We start from the raw sequence: 20,633 nt of genomic DNA on the forward strand, positions 1-20,633 counted from the left end.
TTGCTTGTCAGTGGTGATCTCTGTACCAATGTGATATTCAGCAGCAATCAACCAAAAGAGCGTTCACTCTCTGATTGGTATTCTCTTCAATCATGCACAGATAAAATGCTGAAGAAGAACCTCGATCGAGCACCCAGATTTCACATTAGAAGCGACCCAGTGGCCTATTCATAATCCCATTTCCTTTCTTTTTTTTATTGCTTTTGGGTTTAAACTTCTGCAAGAATTTTTCCAAATTAGCTTGCGCCTCCAGCTCAGGAGCCCTTGCAGTGAGACAGCACTCTGCGAGAGGTTTTACGAGAAGCTTTGGGATGTAAATAAAAGCCCCTTTGCCACCATCACACTCAACATTTATGATAACATGAGATCCACTGAGGCGGCCGTTTGAACCAGCAGCATTTGTGTTAAGTAGCAGTGCAACAGGCCAGAGAAGGCGTGTTGGGTTTACGAACAAATGACCACAAAGCGCTCACTAAGAGATTCACCGTGATGGCAGTGGACACTGGCTATCACTAGAGCTAAAGACTTGGACAGGGGAGCTGATGGCGCTCACATAAACACAAAGAGTTGACATGGAAAACAAATCCAATCCAACATGGACTTAAAAGAACGACTGAAACCGTCCACTCAGGACTGAAGGTAGGAACACGTAGGAGGTGGACTTGCTGCTATCTCTATAAATGTATCGAAAGTGAAGAAATGTCCAGCTGATCCTTACAACCAAATGTAGTTTTTTGAGAGTTCAAATGATGTGTGGATGATTTGAATAAGCTGAGAGATGTTCTTGGAGGTTTAATAAAACATTTTCCCTTTTTAGAAATGTTCCCCATGATAACTGCTTAGACTTCTAAATAAATGCATTTTAGATGAGGAGAATGAAGGCTTCTGTCTTTTGAGGATTTGAGGTTGTGACTATACGTCGGGAGTCAAGCGGAGATGGAATGTCTGATGTTGACGTTGTGCTGCGGCCTCTTGTCTTATCGCATCCTGTCCTGCACCTGCTGTAAACCTTGAAACGCTGTAATCGAGCGGGTCAAATTAAAGCATACTTTACATAATTAACTCATAAATAACCAACCTTTTTAAAGTGATTCTGCAGAGAATGAAACCACTGGACCAGATATCAGTGGGCTGAACTTACAACGCTTAAACCTCCACACAGATATTCCATCTCCTGTCCTCTTCCGCTTTGTGAGGTTTCTCTAGATCCCTGTGGTGTTTTATCCAGATGATGAAGTTCCTATACAAACTGATGAGAAAGAGTGAGATGTCCTTGTTTTCCATACGCATACATATATTTTAAAAAGAGTGAGGTAGATATATACTTGAAGGGAAAAAAAAAAGTTTTTAAGTCCCCCAGGCATGACACCAAAGAAAATACATACAAAAAAATCCAACTTTATACTGAATCATGGGGCATTTATACAGTGATTTAAACTGATATCACAAAAGGAAAATTAAAAAAAAATAAATAAATAACACTCCTACAGAAAAAAAAAAAAAACTTCAAAGAACGGGAAAAAATAATAATAATAATAATAATCACCAGGCAACTTTTCCAAAAGATGAGGAGAAATCCTTCAAAACACTTTCACCGCTTCAGTCTCCGTTTTAAGACCTTTTTCCATTCATAACATTGAAACGTGTTCCCTTCCCTGGACTTTAACCCATCCTTTATTTGGTTTTCATAAGCAGTGATTATGACGACAAACAATAAGACCTGGACTGACTTTGAAGAAGCGACATGAGCAGAAGTGGCGTTGTATTGCGCTTGAGAGTGTGTAAGTTACAAAAAATAAAAATAAAATGTGGGGAAAAAACATTGGATTTTGAATGGTTGGCATAATTAAGGCAAACAAGACAACCCAATTAGCCCTATTGAGTCAAGAAGAGGCAGGAAATGGATGGGTTAAAATACCAGATCTGGTATAAAGTCAATATCTCATATGCTGGAACTGATCCTGACTTCAAAAGGAGGCGGGGGGGGGGGGGGGGGCAGGTACAGTATGCTGTAGAGGCCAGTCAGGGGCCAGCGGGAAGGAGAGAGGGCACTACCGGACTCAACAAAGCATGGTAAAGGGAGGGGGAGACAAGTAGAGGACGATCATGAGAATGTGTGGAGAAAGCAAAGCCTTTACTTTGACCTGAGATTGAGTCGCACCTAGAGGGCAACGCTAGGCGCAGTGCTAGACAACAAGTACAAAAAGGGTGCAGAAAGTACACACTCACACATCGAGCTAAGGTGTCCATTCCAAATAATAATAATAATATTAATAATAATAATATAGACATCCACAAAACAAATACAGGAGGAAAGATTTCATAAAAATAAAAGGCAATGAGCAAAATATAGTGTTACAGAAAACCTTTTGGGATAACAGAAAAAAAAATGGTTCTATATCTAAAATCTTTTTTTTTTCTTTTTCTTTTTTTTTTTAAACAGAGTTTGAAGATATAAGAAACGGACTGTAGTGGAGACCATAAAATACCAAACCTGAAGGATTTCTTTATATATAACATCCAAAAGAGAAAAAGAATAAAATAGCAGCTTTTGTTCTGTACAGACATAAGAGGCAAACATTTCGAACCATAAAAAGGTTGTTTTTTTTTTTTTAAAAAGTGACAAAACCAATGATGTGTATAAAAACGATCCTGCAGTCTAAAATACAACTGTAAGACCTTTATGTGTGTTTGAAATGTCGAGAAACTAATGACTATTCCAAAAGAGACCTGCCGTGATTTAAAAGTTGTCTCCAGGCTGCTAAAACCTGACCCAACGCCTTCTCCTTCTCTGTCTCCGACTCGGATTGTTTGTTGTGTATTTGGTGCCATTTCACTCGAACAGCAGTATCAGCGAACGGTGCTCACCTCCCACGTGAAACGCACACTTAAAGAAAAAAAACGTCAGATAAGGTTTGAATGGATGAAGGTGGAGGCGGAGACGTATCCCTCGATTGTGAAGTTCAGTGATTTGCAGTGTGAGACTTATAACACTTGGATTTTGTTTTTTTTTTTAATGAAAACAGTCTGAGGCTGTGATTCAGAGTTGGCTGATTCGAGTCACACAAAGTTTAAGTTACAGTTTGATCTGAATGGACTTTGGTGGTGCTACAGAAAGTTTTGGTGAGCCCATCATAAGAAACAGACTGCTGGCTTCTCAAATACAGGGACAAAACGGACGATCATTGTCATTATTTATCAATCTATCTGTTCTTTTCTCTCAATCAACTGATATATTGTTGGTTATATGACAGAAAATCCTGAAGAATGCCCAAGCTGATGTCTTCAGACTCCAAACATGTCCAGTTTATTATCACAGGAGACAAAAAAAAAAGCGGCGATTCCTCGTGTGTGTGCATCTACAGGCTGGTGCTTACATAATGTTTAGTAACTGTCAGTTATAGTTAAGAACCTGGTTGTTCGTACAAATATCATACTGTTATAGTGTCTGCTGATTTGAAAGGAACTGTAAATTTGATTTATTGCCTGAATGACGCTAACTTGGCCCTGCTCTTATACTGGCCTCTGTATGTGAATCACTTCATAGAAATTTAGTGTTGTGTCTCTCCTCCAAGTACCACCAAGCTTGCTAGATTTATTCCACCCCCAATTGCAGACGCTGCATATTCTGAGAAAACCTTGGCTGCAGGTGTGCATGCAGCCCGTCTCAACAGAGACACTGAATTCTGTCCTCTTATAACCTCACACACACACACAGCTGCTCCAGGAGCTGTTGGTACTAAAGATTAGCATGAAGTCTAAAAAACCACCAAACAATTTCAGTGTGACTTCCTGAACAGACTCATCTCAGCTCTGAATCACAGCCTCAAGCAAGAAGGGAGACCTGTATGAAACTGAAGAAAAAGCTTGATTTGGCAATAGTTTGGCAGATACACAATAGGCCCTCCTCTTCCATTTGACCCGCCTCTGACGGGACCTACACCCGCAGACATACGGACAGGAAAATGAAACAATGATCTCAGTCCACGCTTTCTAATTGAGGCATCCTCACGTGACATGAGCCGGCCTGCTCATGCAAACAAAGTCATTTTGATGGAAAGTCATTTAGAAATGGAGCTATACCATATTATAGAGAGAATCACGTGTTTGTATAAATACACACTCAGATATCCACAACATCCTCTCTGAAATCATCAGGAAAAAGTGCTCTTCTGTTGGATTTGCTGGCAGATATGCTAAAAAAAAAAAGATTTTCTTTAAGTTCATGTCTACATCTGTAAGTCAGGATACACGCCTGTATCACTGTCCTCCTCGAAGGACCGATGCAACAAAGACCGAAGTACAGGCTGCACAGGAAGGAGTTCCCCAGTGTCGAGTCTGTGCCACCAAACTCCAAATGCTTTAGCAGGTTTCTGTGCTATTTCTCAGTTTTTAGAGTTCATGTTTGACCTTAAAGGAGTGGAGAGGTCATCTACTGGCACACAGTAGAAGAAAGTCATTTCTTACCTCATCCATCCCTCCTTAAGAGATGGAGGAGAGGTTTGTGTTACCCTGTGTAAAAGGAGGAGGAGGAGGGGCTGGTCTGATATCAGCAGGCCGATGACTGGGGCAGTGGTAACGCCCGTTCGTTCTTTCTGCCCCCGTTCATGTGTGCATACGGTTGCATCTCGTCAAAGTTGGGCCGCAACACTACCACAGGCCCGTTGGCCGAAACATGTCCTGAGTGCTTGTCCAAGGCCTGGCCTGGAGACGCCAAGGCTGAGGCAACCGGGCCCGGGGAGGAGGGAGACACAGGTCCCAGTAATGGAGTACTTGGGCCTTGCATGGGGGATAACTGCTGGGTGGAGGGAGGAGGCGTGCCTCCCGTACAGCCCGACAAGGGGGCAGCAGCAGCAGCAGAAGGCTGCCTGGTGGATGCAGGGTCCAGTGGAATGTTCTCCATGTTTTCTACCTCCATGTCCAGCTCCTCAGTGTCCGGCGGCTTGTTCTCCTCGCTGTAGAAGAAGCTCATTTCCCTGAAGGGAGGATCCAGTTCGTCTTTGATGCTGCTGATGATCTCCAGGAAGGACGGACGCATCTTGGGGTTATACTGCCAGCACATCCTCATCAGCTCAAACCTGGAAGTGAAGTACAAAACATAAAGGGGTTAGTAATGTATAGTCGATTCTTCATTCTGGCATAAAGTCTAACACAGCACTCACAAAAAGTTTCTACTATGAATTTTTGAATTTTGTGCTCAAAATAAATAAGCTTTGTCTGAACCAAACAAGAAGTGTGGATTTTGTCCCAATCTCATTGTGTAACCGTGGTAAGAGGAGATTACTTCACAGCCAGTGCAGACACGAGAAACGAGTAAAGCAGCCAGCAACTCTTTCAATGTGCGCAAGAGCATGTGAGCTCTGTAAAATCAGACCGGCAGAAGAAGTGGAGAAGACTTCTTGTTCCTCACCAGCAGGTGGCAGGAGACACTTACTGCCGGTAACTACAGTAAAAGTTTGACAGAACAGATGCTTTGATTCGTTCTCCTGTTGCCATTTTTTTGAAATCCATTCTGGGCCTTGTAATGATACAATAAAAACAATCCGTGTAAAATGCAAATAAAACCAGAATGCAGTCATTTGCAAACAAAATGTGTTCACCAACAACTGTTTGACAAAGTGATGAACCTCGCTCCATCCTCGCTAGTGAACGACTGAGCCTTTCCAGGATGCCCCTTTCATACCCAATCATGACACGATCACCTGTTACCAATGAACCTGTTTACCTGTGGAATGTTCCAAACAGGTGTTTTTGGAACATTCCACAACCCGGTCTTTAGCTGCTCCTGCCCCAGCTTGTTTGGAACATGCTGCTGGCATCAGAATAAGCATATATTTGGCAAAATCAATGAAGCTGATGAGGTCAAACACTAAATATATTGTCTTTGTACTATTTCCCATTGAGTGTATATTAAAAAGGATTAGCAAATCGTCACATTCTGCACAGCATCCCGACGTTTTTAGAATTGAGCCTGTAAAGAGGACGAGTGAAATCACACAGGTTTGTTGTTGACAGATAATTTAACTGTTCAGTGAAACGCTTCATTAACTACAGCTCACTGAAACAGAAGCTACAACGAGACTTTTAATTATGTGCATCAGGTCAATCCAAAAACTTTTTTCGACTGTCATTCAAAGGAGACATTTTAGAATTCGATGTTTTATTTATTGTTACATTACAGCAAGATCAGTAATGTAGCATGTAGTCAGCAGCACAGTAAATCATACTGTACGTAAGGTTACTGTGCCAGGCCAGCAGCCGAGCTTTGGGAATGTCAAAACAACATCATAAAAGGGAGAATTATTACAGTTTTGTGTGGTGCTGCACCACACACCACAACTTCAATTATACACAAACAAGCTAAGAATACTCTCGAAGGCCCGCTGACATAAACACCTCAGTCATCTCTCCTCCACACTTGCTGTTCCCTCTCTCTTGTTTTCGTTCTCTCCCAGTGGTCTCTTTGCAGTCTACACCAGCCTCTGCAGCTGGGTGCCAGCTCCTCTCTGCACAGAGGAATTATGGGTAGAGCTTTCCTAAGCACGCGGCTCGCTTCATGCTCTGAAGCAGCAGGGGGGCGGCGGCTCTGGCTTGTTTTTCAGCAGCACAGCGAGTGTCTTAAAGTTGACATTCAGATGTCCAAACCCAGGCAGCGAGGACCTCCCATGAAAAGAGGGCGTGATGGTTGGAGCCGGGCCGGGCCGCTCCGGGGTAACCTGTCTGCTGAAAAATCTTGCCCCACCATCTGTTGTTGCGCACGAGGCTTGTTGATGCAAATTTAGAAAACAAACACTGCAGTAAATCCCGACTTCGTGTCAGCGTCCTGCCAATCACGGCGCACACGGACACATGCTACTGCCATTAAGCTAAATTGACTTATATTTGAGCTGTCATCACTGACGTTAGCAACATGCCTCGTTCTTCAGCTGGCATGAAAAGAGCTGCTCAAGGTCAAACAACAACTTCAGTTTCACTTTTTGTTTGTGTGTTGCCACCATTTATTTATTTAATTATTTTTACTGCAAACTTTTGCCTTTTTTTGTTTACTCAGTCGATTACCTGTTCATGCACATTTGCTACACTTAATTCCATTTTAACAAACCAAATGCTCTGTATAAATGAAGCTTAACTTAACAAGCTTTACCTTTGGATGATAAAAACTCGCTCTGATACTTTTGTTCTGTTTAGCTCATTATCTTTGTTTAGCTGTACACTCGTATCTGTGTCATCTCAGGAAGTGTAGTGAGAGCGAATGTCAAACCCCTTGTATGTGTCAATAAACTTGGCCTAGGTTAGCCTGACCTTTTGTGTCACATCAGTAAACCAAGATACAAATTGAGTGTTACAAGCTGGTGTGATGGTGTTAAAAATGGTGGTTTCGAAACGAAATTTGGAGGCAGTCAGACTTTCGCTAAACAAAAAAAAAAACAAAAAACGTGCACTTGTCAAGATGCAGCCAAAATTTCCCCAGACTAAGCGATGGACGCAAAGCTTGAGACACTCAGATAAAATAAAAAACAGACGCGCTTTCGGGCCAAGTGTGAGTCCAGAGCAGCCCCCAAACATCTACGCTAAATGTGTAATAAACCTGAACAGGAATCTCTTGCAACACAACTACAAAACTTCCCACATGCAACATCCTCGGCGTGATGAAACCTTGATGTATAATAGCACTGTAAGTGATACTGCACGCTCGGCAATAAATCGCGATGTTTAATATCAGAGTCTGCCTTTCATTTTCGCTCAACCCCTGCGAGAGAGAGGGAGAGAGAATGCACTTTTGTCTATAAGAAACTGGAGACAGAAACATGGGAAATCCAATCAGTGACCCACAGCTACCTGCCCATGAGAAAGACAGTACAAGGCGTTCAAAGCTCTCCAAATATGACTCATCCCTCTGTCTTTTATCCCTCCTCTTCCTCCTCTTGTATCTGTCTATTCAGCCTTTGTATGGATGTCTGGCTTCACTACACTTCAGCAGTCTTCTGGAAATCTCCATTAAGTCACAACAGCAGAGGCAACCAGCAGCCTGACTTCCCCATGTGTTGCTCACAGACCGGGAGGCTACCCCCACCACCACCACCTCTGTAACACAATCCACACACTCCTGTAATCAGGACAAAACAGTCAGGCTGCCATAGAAACCGGAGGTCTGTGTCTGCACAACACTCGGCCCTCTTTTTTTTTTTCTACCCGCACTCTCTTTCTAAGGTGAGGTCAGCCATGGAGAGTGGGAGGGGAGAGAGCAGAATGCTTTCTTATTGAGGTCAGGGAGGAAAAGGAGGAACGCAGGCCGTCCTGTGTTTTCTCTCACAGCCAGGGTGATTCACTAATGAATTATAGATGAATTAAGGAATCCCGTCTCTCCCTTTGCTGACGGACAGACACCATCGCCCTCCTCACGCCTGTTCCCGGCGGCAGGAATGAGGGGCATCTTTCACACACGGGTCGTGGCATCCCTTCTATGGGCCGATGCTGACGGGTGAGGAGGCTTCTCGCTGCCAGCTGACCACCGGGGCCATGTCGTCAACGGGCCACATTTAACCTGTGACGTTAATGTCAGGCCTCATCTTGGCTGTACCTTAGCTTACACATCACATGATATCCTACACACTTAGAACCACAACTTAAAATAGACGCCGGGCAAACCATCAACGGTACAGAAGGCGTGCGAGGCGGTGACAGTGGAGGGTAAAACAATACATCCTTCAAGGGTGTTGTAACATAAACCTGGAAGGTCTGACATGGGTGATATTGCACCATCATTGATCACAGATAAGAGGGAGACTCACAGCATGTCGGGGCAGTTGTCGGGTTTGTCCAAGAGTCCTCCCTCCATGACAAAGCGCAGCACTTGTTCATTGGACATGCCCTGATAAGGCTGTTCTGCTAGGGTGGCGATCTCCCACAGCACGACACCAAATGACCTGCGGTAAGAAATGAGACCATTTCAGAAAACAGATTTACATTTTTGCACTGAGCACAGCAGGTTATTTTTATTACTCCTAAATCCATCTTACATTTAAAAAGGTCTAAGCTAGTGTTTTTGTTTTGTCTATTACAACATATTTACTACACAAAACAGGTGCTCTTCGACTGTAGACACAATCATGAATACTGATGCTCTTATGTACTCATTTTATTAAGGACATTACATTTTACCTTCCAATTCATTTAAGTAATTCTTTTATTTTGTACCTGATGAAGATCTGAGGTCAAAAACATCATTCATAAAGTAAGTCCAAGTCGTCGTCTGTGCAGAATTCTTCACATTCCGTCTGATCACAAATCATGTACAGTAAACCTTCCATTAACAGTGACCACATTTCAAAGCATTCTGCAGTATTTTTGACTTCTGAATTGTGTTTTTTTTTTCCACCTTTCTGGCATCCAGTGTGTTTTTTCTTCTCTAAAACTCTGCTTCCTGTTTGAATTCCACAGTCAATATAATGGGCTGAATTTATTCACTGTGTATAATATAAAACTTACTGCATTACTACGCTGCAGCTGCATCACATGGTAATGTGGAAACTGAATTTGTAATTTATTAGCGAGTAAATCGCAAAAAAAAAATAATAATAACATACTTTTTTTTTTTGAAGAAGCGAACAAAAAACAGTGTTATGGAGCTGCGCTGATCAGTATTTTTGCATTAACAGTGGGCCAAATGACTGTGTTGTGAGAGCTGACAAAGTATCATCACCTGATTTTGCAGACACACACAGCTCAACTTTTTAAAGCAATATTATGTCAGTGTTGAGTTTCCAGCTTGCTCTGCTTCCACAAAGCGGACAAAAAAATCTATCAATTCAGCTTTTTATCTTAACAGTAATCTCCACTTGTGTTAAATTGAAATCAGTCATTAAAATGTTACTCTAATGTTCAGCTTGTTGTGCATTTCTGACCCAAAGTGGCCAAAACAACCTGCTTCAAGTACTGCAACATGGTGACACTTTATATTAGGGTACACATGTTCACCATTGACTAGTTGCTTATTAACATGCATTTTAGCAGCATACTGTCTGTTGTTATGCATGAATTATGATCTTAATAACATAACCCTTAATATCCCCTAACCATCTGAAAAAGGCATTAGGAACCTGACAACCTAAAAACCTGGCAGCCTACGTATTATGAATAAGGTCAGCTGTGTATCAGTGTACCAGCCATTTCATTACTGCAGGACAAGCCTCAGTATAGTAAACATCACCTCAGCTTAACCTCAAACTAGATTACTGTGAAACTATTCATGAGCAAAATTCTTAACTTGACTAACAAAGACCACAATATTTGTTCACTCTTGCTAGTCATATTTTCACCACTGGCACGAGTTCTGAGAGTAAACTCTACCGCCTTGTTACACCACTGCACAGAACTGGCTGAAACAGTCCTGTGCTGACAGACAAAGCCACATTCAGACAGCTATTCTTGATCAACAAAATAAAAGTCACCTACTTGCGGAGCCCAGAACGGGTTCGCCTTACACTAAAGTTCATCTGTGCAACATCAAAGAGGAAGATGTAGTACGCAAATGTGGAGGTGGGTTTGTGCTGGCACTGCAACCTATCATTTGGGAACATCTGGAGCAGTTTAGGCCCACTCTTAGGGACTGACCCATGGGACATTTTGAGTTGGGAAACAAAAACTTGCAAGGGAGCTAGTAAACACTTGTATTTCTCTAAAGCAATATCGCTCCAGATAGAAAAATGCGGCAGAACTGTGTGCTGAGATTTCACCGCAAGCTGGCATAAAAAAAGGAGCCCGGAAGAAAAAAAACTTATCTTGTTCTATACTGTTCTGTCACGGAGAGAGAGGAATTTCCAGAGGGCCAGCTGGAAACCAGAAGATTTTTGATGGTTTTGGAAGTACTAGCTGTCATAACATACAGTGGAAGGACGGAGGGCAGGAAATGCATGTTCGCACTGTTAAGAAAGAATGCTGTCAAGAATGTAGGCCGAGTCGCGATCTGTGTGTTTTTATAGTTTTGACTCCACATCATGAAGTGGTTTAGCGCATCCACATGCAGACAGACACGCAATATGTAGGCATTTCTGGAATACTTTGCGAGCCCTCTGGATTAGGGAAGGTTTGTACATGTATAATGCAGGATTGTGCGTGTGTGTAATAGACTGATGTGTTCTCATACCAGACATCAGACATTGTAGTGAACACGCCATCTTTCAGCGACTCCGGAGACATCCAGCGGACAGGCAGCAGGCCCTTCCCTCCTTTTCGATAGTAATCCGTCTCATAAATATCTCTGGTCATGCCAAAATCTGTAGAGAAAAATGAAAACAGAGGTTGGGGAAGCCGCAAAACATCGCTCATTCTGTGTGGGAGAGGAAGCTCCTGAGAGCTCATCCGTTCCCTCACCTCCTCCCTCCATCCCTTCCTCTGTCCATCTACATTAAGAAGCCACTGCCTCAGGCACTTGCTGAAATCCAAACACTTGTTTTTCAAGGCCGGTAGAGAGGGTTCAACCAGTGGAGGCTGGTGGCATCGCATTAACTAGACTTACCTCCAATCTTCACAGTGAAGTCCTCAGCTACCATGCAGTTCCTGGCAGCCAGATCTCTGTGGACAAATTTGTTGGCATTTAGGTATGACATGCCGTCAGCGATTTCCCCCGCCATCTGGATCATCTTTTTGAGTGGGGGCAGGACCTGGCTGGTGGAGTTCTGTGGCAGAGTGAGACGGGATGAGGTGAGAGGGTGAAGAGCACCAAAACAACGCTGTTCAGTCACTCTTCATCTCATCTTTGACACAGGTTACAGGTCAGCATTACAAAGTGAAGGGTGGACGTTGTGTGTGGAAATGTACGTGTGGGCGCACAAGAAAGACAGAAAGAAAGGAAACAGGGTGTGTGTATGTGTTCACAGGTTAGCATGTGTGTTTAGGACAATTCACACAATCACCTGCTTCTGCAAGAGAGAGACAGAATCTGTTATATAGCTGAAGTGTGTGTGGGTGTGTATTACTGATGTTGTGGGGGCATAAATCTGAGTCTCCTTAATGTGAACCTTTAAATTTTAGGGTGACGATTCAGGTTAAGGTGAGGGTAAGGCAAATGGTGGTTAGGGTAAGTCTCTAAGAAATGAATGTAAGTGTATGTAGTGTCCCCAAAAGTGTGTGTGTGTCTATGTGTGTGTGTGAGAGAGAGAGAGGAAAAGCTTCTTACTTCTTTGCGCAGAGAGCGCAGGTAGCTCTTGAGATCTCCACGGGTCATCAGCTCCATAATCACCAAGGTTGGCTGTCCCTGAGAGACCACGCCCAGCAGTCTCACCTGCACCAATCAGAACACAGCAGAGGTCAAGCGGTACAAGTCAAAAGCCGAGTCCCAAATCCAAAACACACATTAAATCTGAGCAGGTTTTGAGTGTGTAGTGTGTTCGTACAGGAAAAGGGACTCAAAACTCAAAAGAGTCAGCGAGCTGAAAATGCTTTTGAGTGTGCTGTTGATGGACATAATTTTCCCACAAAGCAATGCACAAAGGAAATGTAGAAGATGCTCACAGCTGGGGAAAAAATCAAGCTGACAACAGATGGTGGTGAAACAGCTCCAGGAACAGATCAGAAAACACAAAATAACTATTTCATGTCAGGAGAAACTTTTGACTTCCTCTCTGTGAGGCTGTGTAAAGTCCCAGTTTGATTGATGTCCGATGGCAGATGTCTATATTGATTTCTTGTATACGAACTGCAAAAACAACAAACTACAAAGATCAGTATATAGTATAAAGTAAAAAATCAGTGGGTAGGCAGCTGCTCAAATTTCACATCTTTTATCAATACTAGAAAATCAGTTCTTCCTTAATTTGCTTTGAAGATGGTAAAAAAAAAAAAAAATCAACTTCCTTTCAATTATTCAAATAGAATTTAAGAGTATTTAGCTTTTTATCAGCCACACTCGATAAAAAAGTTGTAACATCAGCTTTCCAAAGGGAAAATCTTTAACACATCTGTGTAACGTAGTTAATGAGGCTGCGATCACGCTGATGAGAGAATGTACACAACCTCCAGGAGGCTGAACGCTGCCTCAGGCTGGAGCTGCTGAGCAAAGACAATCACACTGTGCTCGCTGCCCGTGACCTGCTGACACCTTTCTCTCTGCATCTACGCAGATTAATCAGGATGTAACGATAATCGAGAGCAGCGTCTTGTAGTTGCTTTATTTTTAGCCATATTGGGATGATTTATCTGCATTTATTTCAGGCTTTCCTCACTCGGGTGCCTGACGGTAGGCCGTGTCCCTCTTACCACATGGTGACAGTTGAACTCCTTCATGACAGAGGCTTCGTTCAAAAACTCAATGCGCTCCCTCATGCTGGCCGACTCGTTCACCGTCTTGATGGCCACTCGTGTCTCGGGTTCGTCCTTGACCACTCCCTTGGCGATGCCTTCGTACACCATCCCGAAGGAGCCCTGGCCAAGCTCCCTGTGCATGGTGATCTTCTCCCTGGCCACCTCCCACTCATCTGGGACGTACACTGGCAAGAAACGTGGGACAGCGGGTCAACACCACTTACAAAAACCGGACTATGACAGAAAAACTGAGAGGATATTTAAGGTTCTTACTCTCTGCAGCACTGAAGTACTCTGGGTTGACAGACGCATAAAGGACTCCATTCCCCAATCTGTCGCTATTCCTGTTGACACAAAGGCAGCGGAGTTAGTCAGCAGGCAGCTCTGACTGCGGATGGCATGTGTAACTCTCTACAGGAAGTCTACGCTTTATCACAGGGGAATGTTAATGAAAACAACACCTATTAACTCTAATTAACATTACACCGGTCATTAAGTTTCACGAGCAGAGCGAGGAGGAACAACATTATCAAGAGACCCTGTCTGATAATGTGGAAAACATGTTCATGAAGACACTTGCCTCTTTTTGTTCACAAAGAAGAGAATGGTGGTGAGGCTGGCGATGAAAACTGTGACTATGATGGGAATGATGATGACCAAGTAGAACGTAACATCGTCGCCTCCTGTCAGACGGAACAGAAAAATAAAAGCGATCAGCACTGACTCAAGGTCTCATTTCTTATTTACTTTGAAGTAGTAAAGAACATAAAGCATTTGTTGAGTGAGACGTGTTGTGTTACGTTTGGGTGGAGGCACGTAAAAGAACACGCTCTCCGTCCAGGAGCCGTTCCCTGCTAGTGAAGTGGCGCGCACACGAGCAGAGTAATTCCCTGAGCCCAGGTTGGTCAGCCGAGCTCCTCTGTACTCGCGGTAGTGCTGTCGCGACACACACTCGTGTTTCTCAGGCTGAAAGGAAACAAACACTCTGTGGTTACTGTTTGAAAGACGGTTAGCAGTCAAGGTTAAGTCAGGGTCAGGCATTACGACAGAAACTGTGCATTCTGGTCATAGAAAGAGGAAGATGTTTCATTGAGTTCCCCTTAATCTGAGATTAAAATGTGAACATATGACCAGTTTGAGACATTTTAGCTAGTTTGGAAGCCAATCATGGTCCAATATGTGCACAGTGGAAACACAAAGCCTCCAGACAGAATTCTAGCAACTTAAATACTTAATGGGCTTTTTCGTAGAAAAGCCATTCGAGACACAAATCGTTGTTCCGAGAAGTATTCATATATATGTAAGCATTTTGAGTGGAAAGTATCTGAGGGATCTCACCTCAGTCCCCAGACGGAACTTGATCTCATACATCAGGATGAGGCCGTTTGGCATGATGGGCTCTGGCCAGTGCAGCACCACACAGCCGTCAACCTTCTCACTCCTCTCATAGACCACTTTCCCAGGGATGTCATCTGCTTTGACTGGGAAACACACACACACACACACACACACACACACACACACACACACACACACACACACACACACACACACACACACACACACACACACACACACACACAATCTTATTACAAGACTGTCTACAAAGTACTGGAAGAGGGGAACTGCGCTACATCATGTCCAGGTCAGTGTCTAACCTGCAGGTTTGGTCCTGGAGAAGACGAAGGCTCCAGCGCTGCAGCGCCCCACCTCCTCATTGCAGGCATGGAGGTCGATGCGGTAGACAGTGAAGGGCAGCAGGTTGGGGATCTCTAAATATTCTGCTGTGCTCTTGTCCTCTGAGAAGGGGTACTCTTTGATAGGAGGAATGCCATCTGTGCTGTTATCCCCGGGGCCAAGGGTGGTGTTCCCCCTACCAGCACCCTCATGGAGCCGCGTGTTATTCGCCACACCGAAAACATCTCTGCGTCGCCGATCTGGAGGTCTGTCATACAGAGGGACAAACAGATGCAACAGCTGTGAGAAAGCTGATTTAACTACAGCGAGAGCTTTATGATGATAAAAGACACAAAAAAGACAAAAAGTATGTCCTGGAAATCCTACTGTAACAAATAATTGTAGGCTTATAAATCTGAGAGCATTTTACACAAAGCTGAAGCATCTCACTGAACCGGGTGGAGTGAATGTGTGTTTTGCATCTGTGTGTGTGTGTGTGCGTGCATTTCATGTGTCCAGATGCTGCAAACTACTCCCAGTGGAGCTGTGTGGAAGGATGAGGTCAGACAGATCATAGCGAGGTGGACAGACAGACAGAAAGAAAGAGAAAAGACAGACTCACAGAGAGATTTTTCCACAGTAACAAAAAAAAAACTGTCTGTCCAACATATTCAAATCAACACAAAAAGCCTAAAAGGGAAAAGGCTTCAAACTAATGCAGAGACAAAACATGGCTTACAGTTTTGCGACACCAACATTATGAGCCAAACTGTTCCACCATAATGACCAATATTCAGCAACCGAACTGAGGGCGCTGTGGTGAATGGACACGTGGTCTCACAGTGCAGACGATAAGCTGAGGAGCTGCCTGGAGCTGGACATCGTCATTATTGAGGTCAAGCGGGCACTGACAGGTGTGACTGCAGCAGCGGCACAACAGACACCACTGGGCACTGAGCTTTCACTGTTACCTGTGAACCCATAGGATGAGTCGGACGCACAAAGGAAGGAGTCCTGAGCTCTGACACTGAGAGCTGGGGTGACAGCAGGTGACAACAGGTGATACACAGTATATGGAGCCTTTACAGAGCTCTTGTAAGGTGATAAATGTCTATTGGTTGTTGGAAAGAACAGGTGGCTGGGTTTTTATTGCAGCATATGATACAGCTCATGATTCGGACTGTCCACAGGGAATTAGGACTGCAACTGATCTGCCGATTTTGTCCTTAATTCATAGATTCATTGTTTCGTCTATAAAACGTGAATAACACACATCACAATTTCCTAAAGCCTCAGGTGGCACCCAAAAGTTGCTTGTTTTGCCCGACCAATGGAGAACAAAAATGATAAATCGTTTTTCAAAATAGCCGATTGACTAAGCATCTAATAACAAACTAATAAAATGCTGAACTGAGAGATCTAAGCGAGCAGAGCTACAGTCAGAACGAGCGTACACCTACAGGAGGAGCGAACAGAAACAGACAGATCCGTGGGAAAGCCCGGTCGCACTGACATGTCAACATTCCTCGCTGACAGTTATAACTGGTGCGGTACAATCTGAAGTCCAGAGCTCAAAAACTGCTTCTATTACTACTGAAAGAACAGTGAAAATATCTAAAAAGAGCAAAGTTTAAAGACGCAGACGAGTGAGACTCGTGAATGATGAGCTGTCCGGACGACAGACCCCACTGAGAGGCCGGATGAAAGAAAACTTGAGGTATCTAATGTCTGTATGTGCAATACAAGTGTGAAGGGTTAAGCAGGGTCTTTCTAACACTGTGAGAAGGCTCATCAGCTGACTGAAGCATGACCTTATAACTAGTGAGTAACTACAGTTAGTGTCCTGACCTCGCCCGCTAAAAAAAGCTCTACCTTTTACGCAATGGAATCCAGAGAGGAAAGCCGTGACTACCCATTCAGTCTGTGGCAAGTAGGGCACATTATTAGCGCTTGGCCTTAACTGCAGCGATGTATACTACAGGCTCAAAGAGAGGAGTGAAAGACCTCTGGATCTGAAGGAAGAAGAGGTATGTAGTTATCATGAGTTTCAACAGCAGGTGACTACAGTAAATACACGCTCCAGTCAGCTGATAACAGGTTTTGGATCAGACTTAAACAGACGCTGCCTGGCAGCCATCCTCTTTTTGTGCAGCCACCCTCTTCTCCTCCAGTAAATCAGTCTGCCTTCCCTGCTTTGTTTGTCTTCTAGCGCTGATGGGGCTCTTCCCTCATTCATTTAAATTCCAGATGGATTCACTGTACATTTCCTGGCAGCTGTCTCGCTCCAGAAAAAAAAAAAAAGAAAAAGAAAGAGAGAGAAAAAAGAAAAAGGATCCCGGACAAAGAGAGCGTGCAAGGGGAGGAGGAGAGTGGAGTGCCGAGTGGAGGGGGACAGAATGGAAAACATTTCCTCTTCTTTCTGTTTCTGTTTTCACCCGCCCTCTTTCCCCTCACCCTGGGTCTAAACCCTGAACTTTTGAAAAAACCTTCCCGGTTTTTGAGGCCTTTGCCTGGAGTGGTTTGTAATAATGCTGGCTCTGTTACAGTGGAGAGTCTGTGCATACACAGGCTGAGCCCTTCGCTGCAGGCCCGGGACCTGCCACCCGCCTGTTTCCTAGACAGCTATAGTATAACAAATCAACACAGCCAGAGAGAGGAGGAGTAGGAGGAGGAAAAGGAGGCAGGGCAGATATGAGTTCAATTACAATAGAAAGCTATGTTTTAGTATCCTTCTTTCAAAGACATATCGATCCAATTCCACAACGGCACCGCAAAGGAAAACGAGAAGGGCACCATGACACCGTGTGAATGAATGAACTTTAGTTTGGAGGCTCAGAGGCATCGTTTAAAGCTATGGAATCATAAGATACCTGCTGGGTGTTCGCAACAAGTATATCAAAGGTCTCCATATTGCGCAGTGATTGATGTTGGAGATGCAGTGTTTTGCAGATGCACAGATCATGTGTGACCGTCTGTGTGAGAATAAAGGCGTGTGAGAGAAGACCGAAGCGGGAGTCTTTGAAACAGTGAAACATCCTTAGCCACGAGCAAGTTAAATGATAACACAACGCAGATGTCAGTCCCTATTGTGGGGAACAAAAGCCTAAGCAGCTATGAGTGTGCAGCCAAACTGGGCCCTTCAGACTCCTTAATCACATCTCTCTCCTGGGTTTGTTTGTGTTGCCTAAATTGCTGCCTGCTAGGTCCTAACATCCCCCGTGCCACGGCAACAGAAAGCCACAAGCGCGCTAAGAAGGCTTTGGATCCAGCTCAGCATGTCTCCTCATCTGCACCGCCCGGCAAAAAGGGCCGAGCCCAGCGGGCCGGCTCAGCCCCCGCCAGGTCCATCTACAACACGCGGGCTCGGGGATCGCTGTGAGGCTGAAACTATATCTCCACTCCACCTGTGGCTTACTGTACCTTGGCAGAAAGATGGCGTTGTGAAGGAAGTTCTCGAACACTTTAAAAAAGACGCGGTCGTCCTTCTCACGGTCCTTCTCCTCGGGCGTCTTCTGGCAAGCACAGCACGGGCCCTTGTCTGCCCCCGCCAGGTCAGACTTGGTGGGCTTGGTGTTCTCTTCCATGTCTGTGAGCCCCGTGGCTGGGATACGGATCGGGATCTTCAGCTCTGTTTTAGGAGAAACCAAGATCATTTCGGGATGGGCAGCAGCCACTTATAATATACTTTGACACATTTCAGCTTGACATTTCGGGAAGCACACTTATTCACTTTCTAGCCGAGAGTCAGGCGACCAATCTTGTGTCTCTATGTAAACATGAGCTCAGACAATAAAAAGATGGTTACTGTGTTGTAGAATGAGTGATGCAGACCTTTGGAGCAGTAGTTATGTTGGTAGAGCTCTCTGTCCTCAGGCTGCTGCTGCCAGCGGACCAGGTAGTAGGTCAGATTGCCGTTGGGAAAGGCTGGTGGGGACCACTTCACCACAAGCTTGGTTGAGGAGTTGGCATATGCACGGGCCTCTTTGGGCATTGATGGCACTGCAATGAAGCCAAAGTCATAGATTGCATTACCATTGCATTTATAAACGACTCTAGAAGTAATCGTCTACAGGAGTGGTCCCAAGAGACGGATGGTTGATCAGACTTACGCGATGGGCGTGTGCGAATGTAGATTATATCACTCTTTGCCCCAGTGATGTGTTTGTCCTCCACCTGCAGGGTAATGGCCTTCACAAAAATAGCATACTGGGTCCAGGGCTTGAGGTGCTGAAGGCTGACCTTTGGGTCAGAGTTTTCATCCACAGGGAGATCCACATCCACCATGTGCCAGCTGTTTGAGCCACAGCCGTCCTGGCCGTCAAACTCTGTGATGTTCTGGAAAGGGCTGGTAAAGACATGACAGCGTGTTTACGAAAAATGACATCTACTTACATCAAGCTTGACTGCTCGTATGAAAGTAAAAGACCAGGTCACGTTTGAAGATGTGATTAATCCTACAAGACTTTGCCCAAGGTTTCGCATATTTTAGCATTATTTCCAAATCTTGTGTATTTTACAATTTTTGAGCTATTATTTACCTTCAAGGCAGCCATTTCCTTTGCTTTGAACCAGTTCAATAAGAAAATCTGACAGGTAATCAGACCCAGATCTCAAACAACAAGCAGACATGGATGCTGTGAACATGATGTTGTGAATTTGGTTGTTTTCCATTAGAGGAATTCTTCTATTGGTCATTTGAAATCAGAATGCCTCAAAGGCAGGAAATGAATCCAAAAGCTCAAAGCTGGAAAATGGTTGGCAGCAATGTGAACTGCTCACGGGTTGTATTGGGATAAAATATGCAAAACCAGACAGATATGATGATCTAAGATTTTGTTTTTCCATAAAATAGCTCTGATTTTGAGGAGTTCTGACTTTAAAGAAACAGGCTCAAAAGAGAAGTGTTTTTGTACAAAAAAAAAAACACTTATTCCCACTCTGCCTCATGACTGTGTGTTTGAGAGGGGAAAAAAGTGAGTTCGTTAATGAATACTCACGACTCCTTGTAGTAGACTATGAAGCTGATAAGGTCCCTGTAGCCCGGCGGCTGGTAACGCTCCCATGTCATCCTGATCGTGTGGCTTGATGTGATGTTCGACTTGATCTTCAAGATATGACTTTCACCTGTTGTGACAGAGCAGGACTCTCAATGAGACACACACACAAACATTAAACGACACATTGCGGCTTTGTTCATGTCCTCACAAGCCGAATGAAATAACTCGTGGATGTTTCTTCTTTTAAGATCACTTGTAACAAAAATGCAGATCAACCTGCCAAAGTTCATGTGAAAATACTCACAGCTGGCTCTTTCGCCGTTGTTACGGAAGTCACCCTCCTCTGGCTTCACAGTTATGCCCGTCTTATCCCACATCTTGTGGATCTCAGACATGCAGAGTTTAGGGTTCAGACGAAAGAAGAGACGTCCGTTCAGGATAGTCAGGTTGTGCTGATTCCAGTCCCACAGGTACTGCAGATGCTGGTTGTTGATGGCGGAGAACGAATACATGCTGACAATGGAAGGAGATGAAGAGGAGATTACAACCACCTCACAGAGAGGAGCAACAAGTTTCTTTCATTTTTATTGTATGTGTCATAGAAGCTGAAGGTGTCAGAAATGTGGTTAAAACGTTTTGCCACCTGGTGGCAGCGTT

General features: G+C 44.1%; 1 protein-coding gene across 1 annotated transcript in view; it reads right to left on the reverse strand.

The window, feature by feature from the left end:
• Positions 1 to 2,437: 2,437 nt before the first annotated feature.
• The window catches only part of igf1ra (insulin-like growth factor 1a receptor), a 74,979-nt gene continuing 56,783 nt past the window's right edge, over positions 2,438 to 20,633 (reverse strand). Inside the window, exons 6-21 of the mRNA XM_070972164.1 lie at positions 20,281 to 20,489; positions 19,977 to 20,103; positions 19,089 to 19,324; positions 18,811 to 18,978; positions 18,400 to 18,607; positions 14,961 to 15,247; positions 14,641 to 14,783; positions 14,103 to 14,268; positions 13,883 to 13,985; positions 13,576 to 13,646; positions 13,258 to 13,487; positions 12,179 to 12,283; positions 11,519 to 11,678; positions 11,147 to 11,276; positions 8,793 to 8,927; positions 2,438 to 5,078 (exon numbers count right to left, since the gene is read on the reverse strand). Coding sequence (XP_070828265.1) covers positions 4,550 to 5,078; positions 8,793 to 8,927; positions 11,147 to 11,276; positions 11,519 to 11,678; positions 12,179 to 12,283; positions 13,258 to 13,487; positions 13,576 to 13,646; positions 13,883 to 13,985; positions 14,103 to 14,268; positions 14,641 to 14,783; positions 14,961 to 15,247; positions 18,400 to 18,607; positions 18,811 to 18,978; positions 19,089 to 19,324; positions 19,977 to 20,103; positions 20,281 to 20,489 — 3,007 coding nt within the window. The 3' untranslated portion in view covers positions 2,438 to 4,549. The remainder of the gene's footprint in view (positions 5,079 to 8,792; positions 8,928 to 11,146; positions 11,277 to 11,518; positions 11,679 to 12,178; positions 12,284 to 13,257; positions 13,488 to 13,575; positions 13,647 to 13,882; positions 13,986 to 14,102; positions 14,269 to 14,640; positions 14,784 to 14,960; positions 15,248 to 18,399; positions 18,608 to 18,810; positions 18,979 to 19,088; positions 19,325 to 19,976; positions 20,104 to 20,280; positions 20,490 to 20,633) is intronic.

The sequence above is a fragment of the Chaetodon trifascialis genome, chromosome 10 (assembly GCF_039877785.1).
Source record: "Chaetodon trifascialis isolate fChaTrf1 chromosome 10, fChaTrf1.hap1, whole genome shotgun sequence".
NCBI lineage: Eukaryota > Metazoa > Chordata > Actinopteri > Chaetodontiformes > Chaetodontidae > Chaetodon > Chaetodon trifascialis.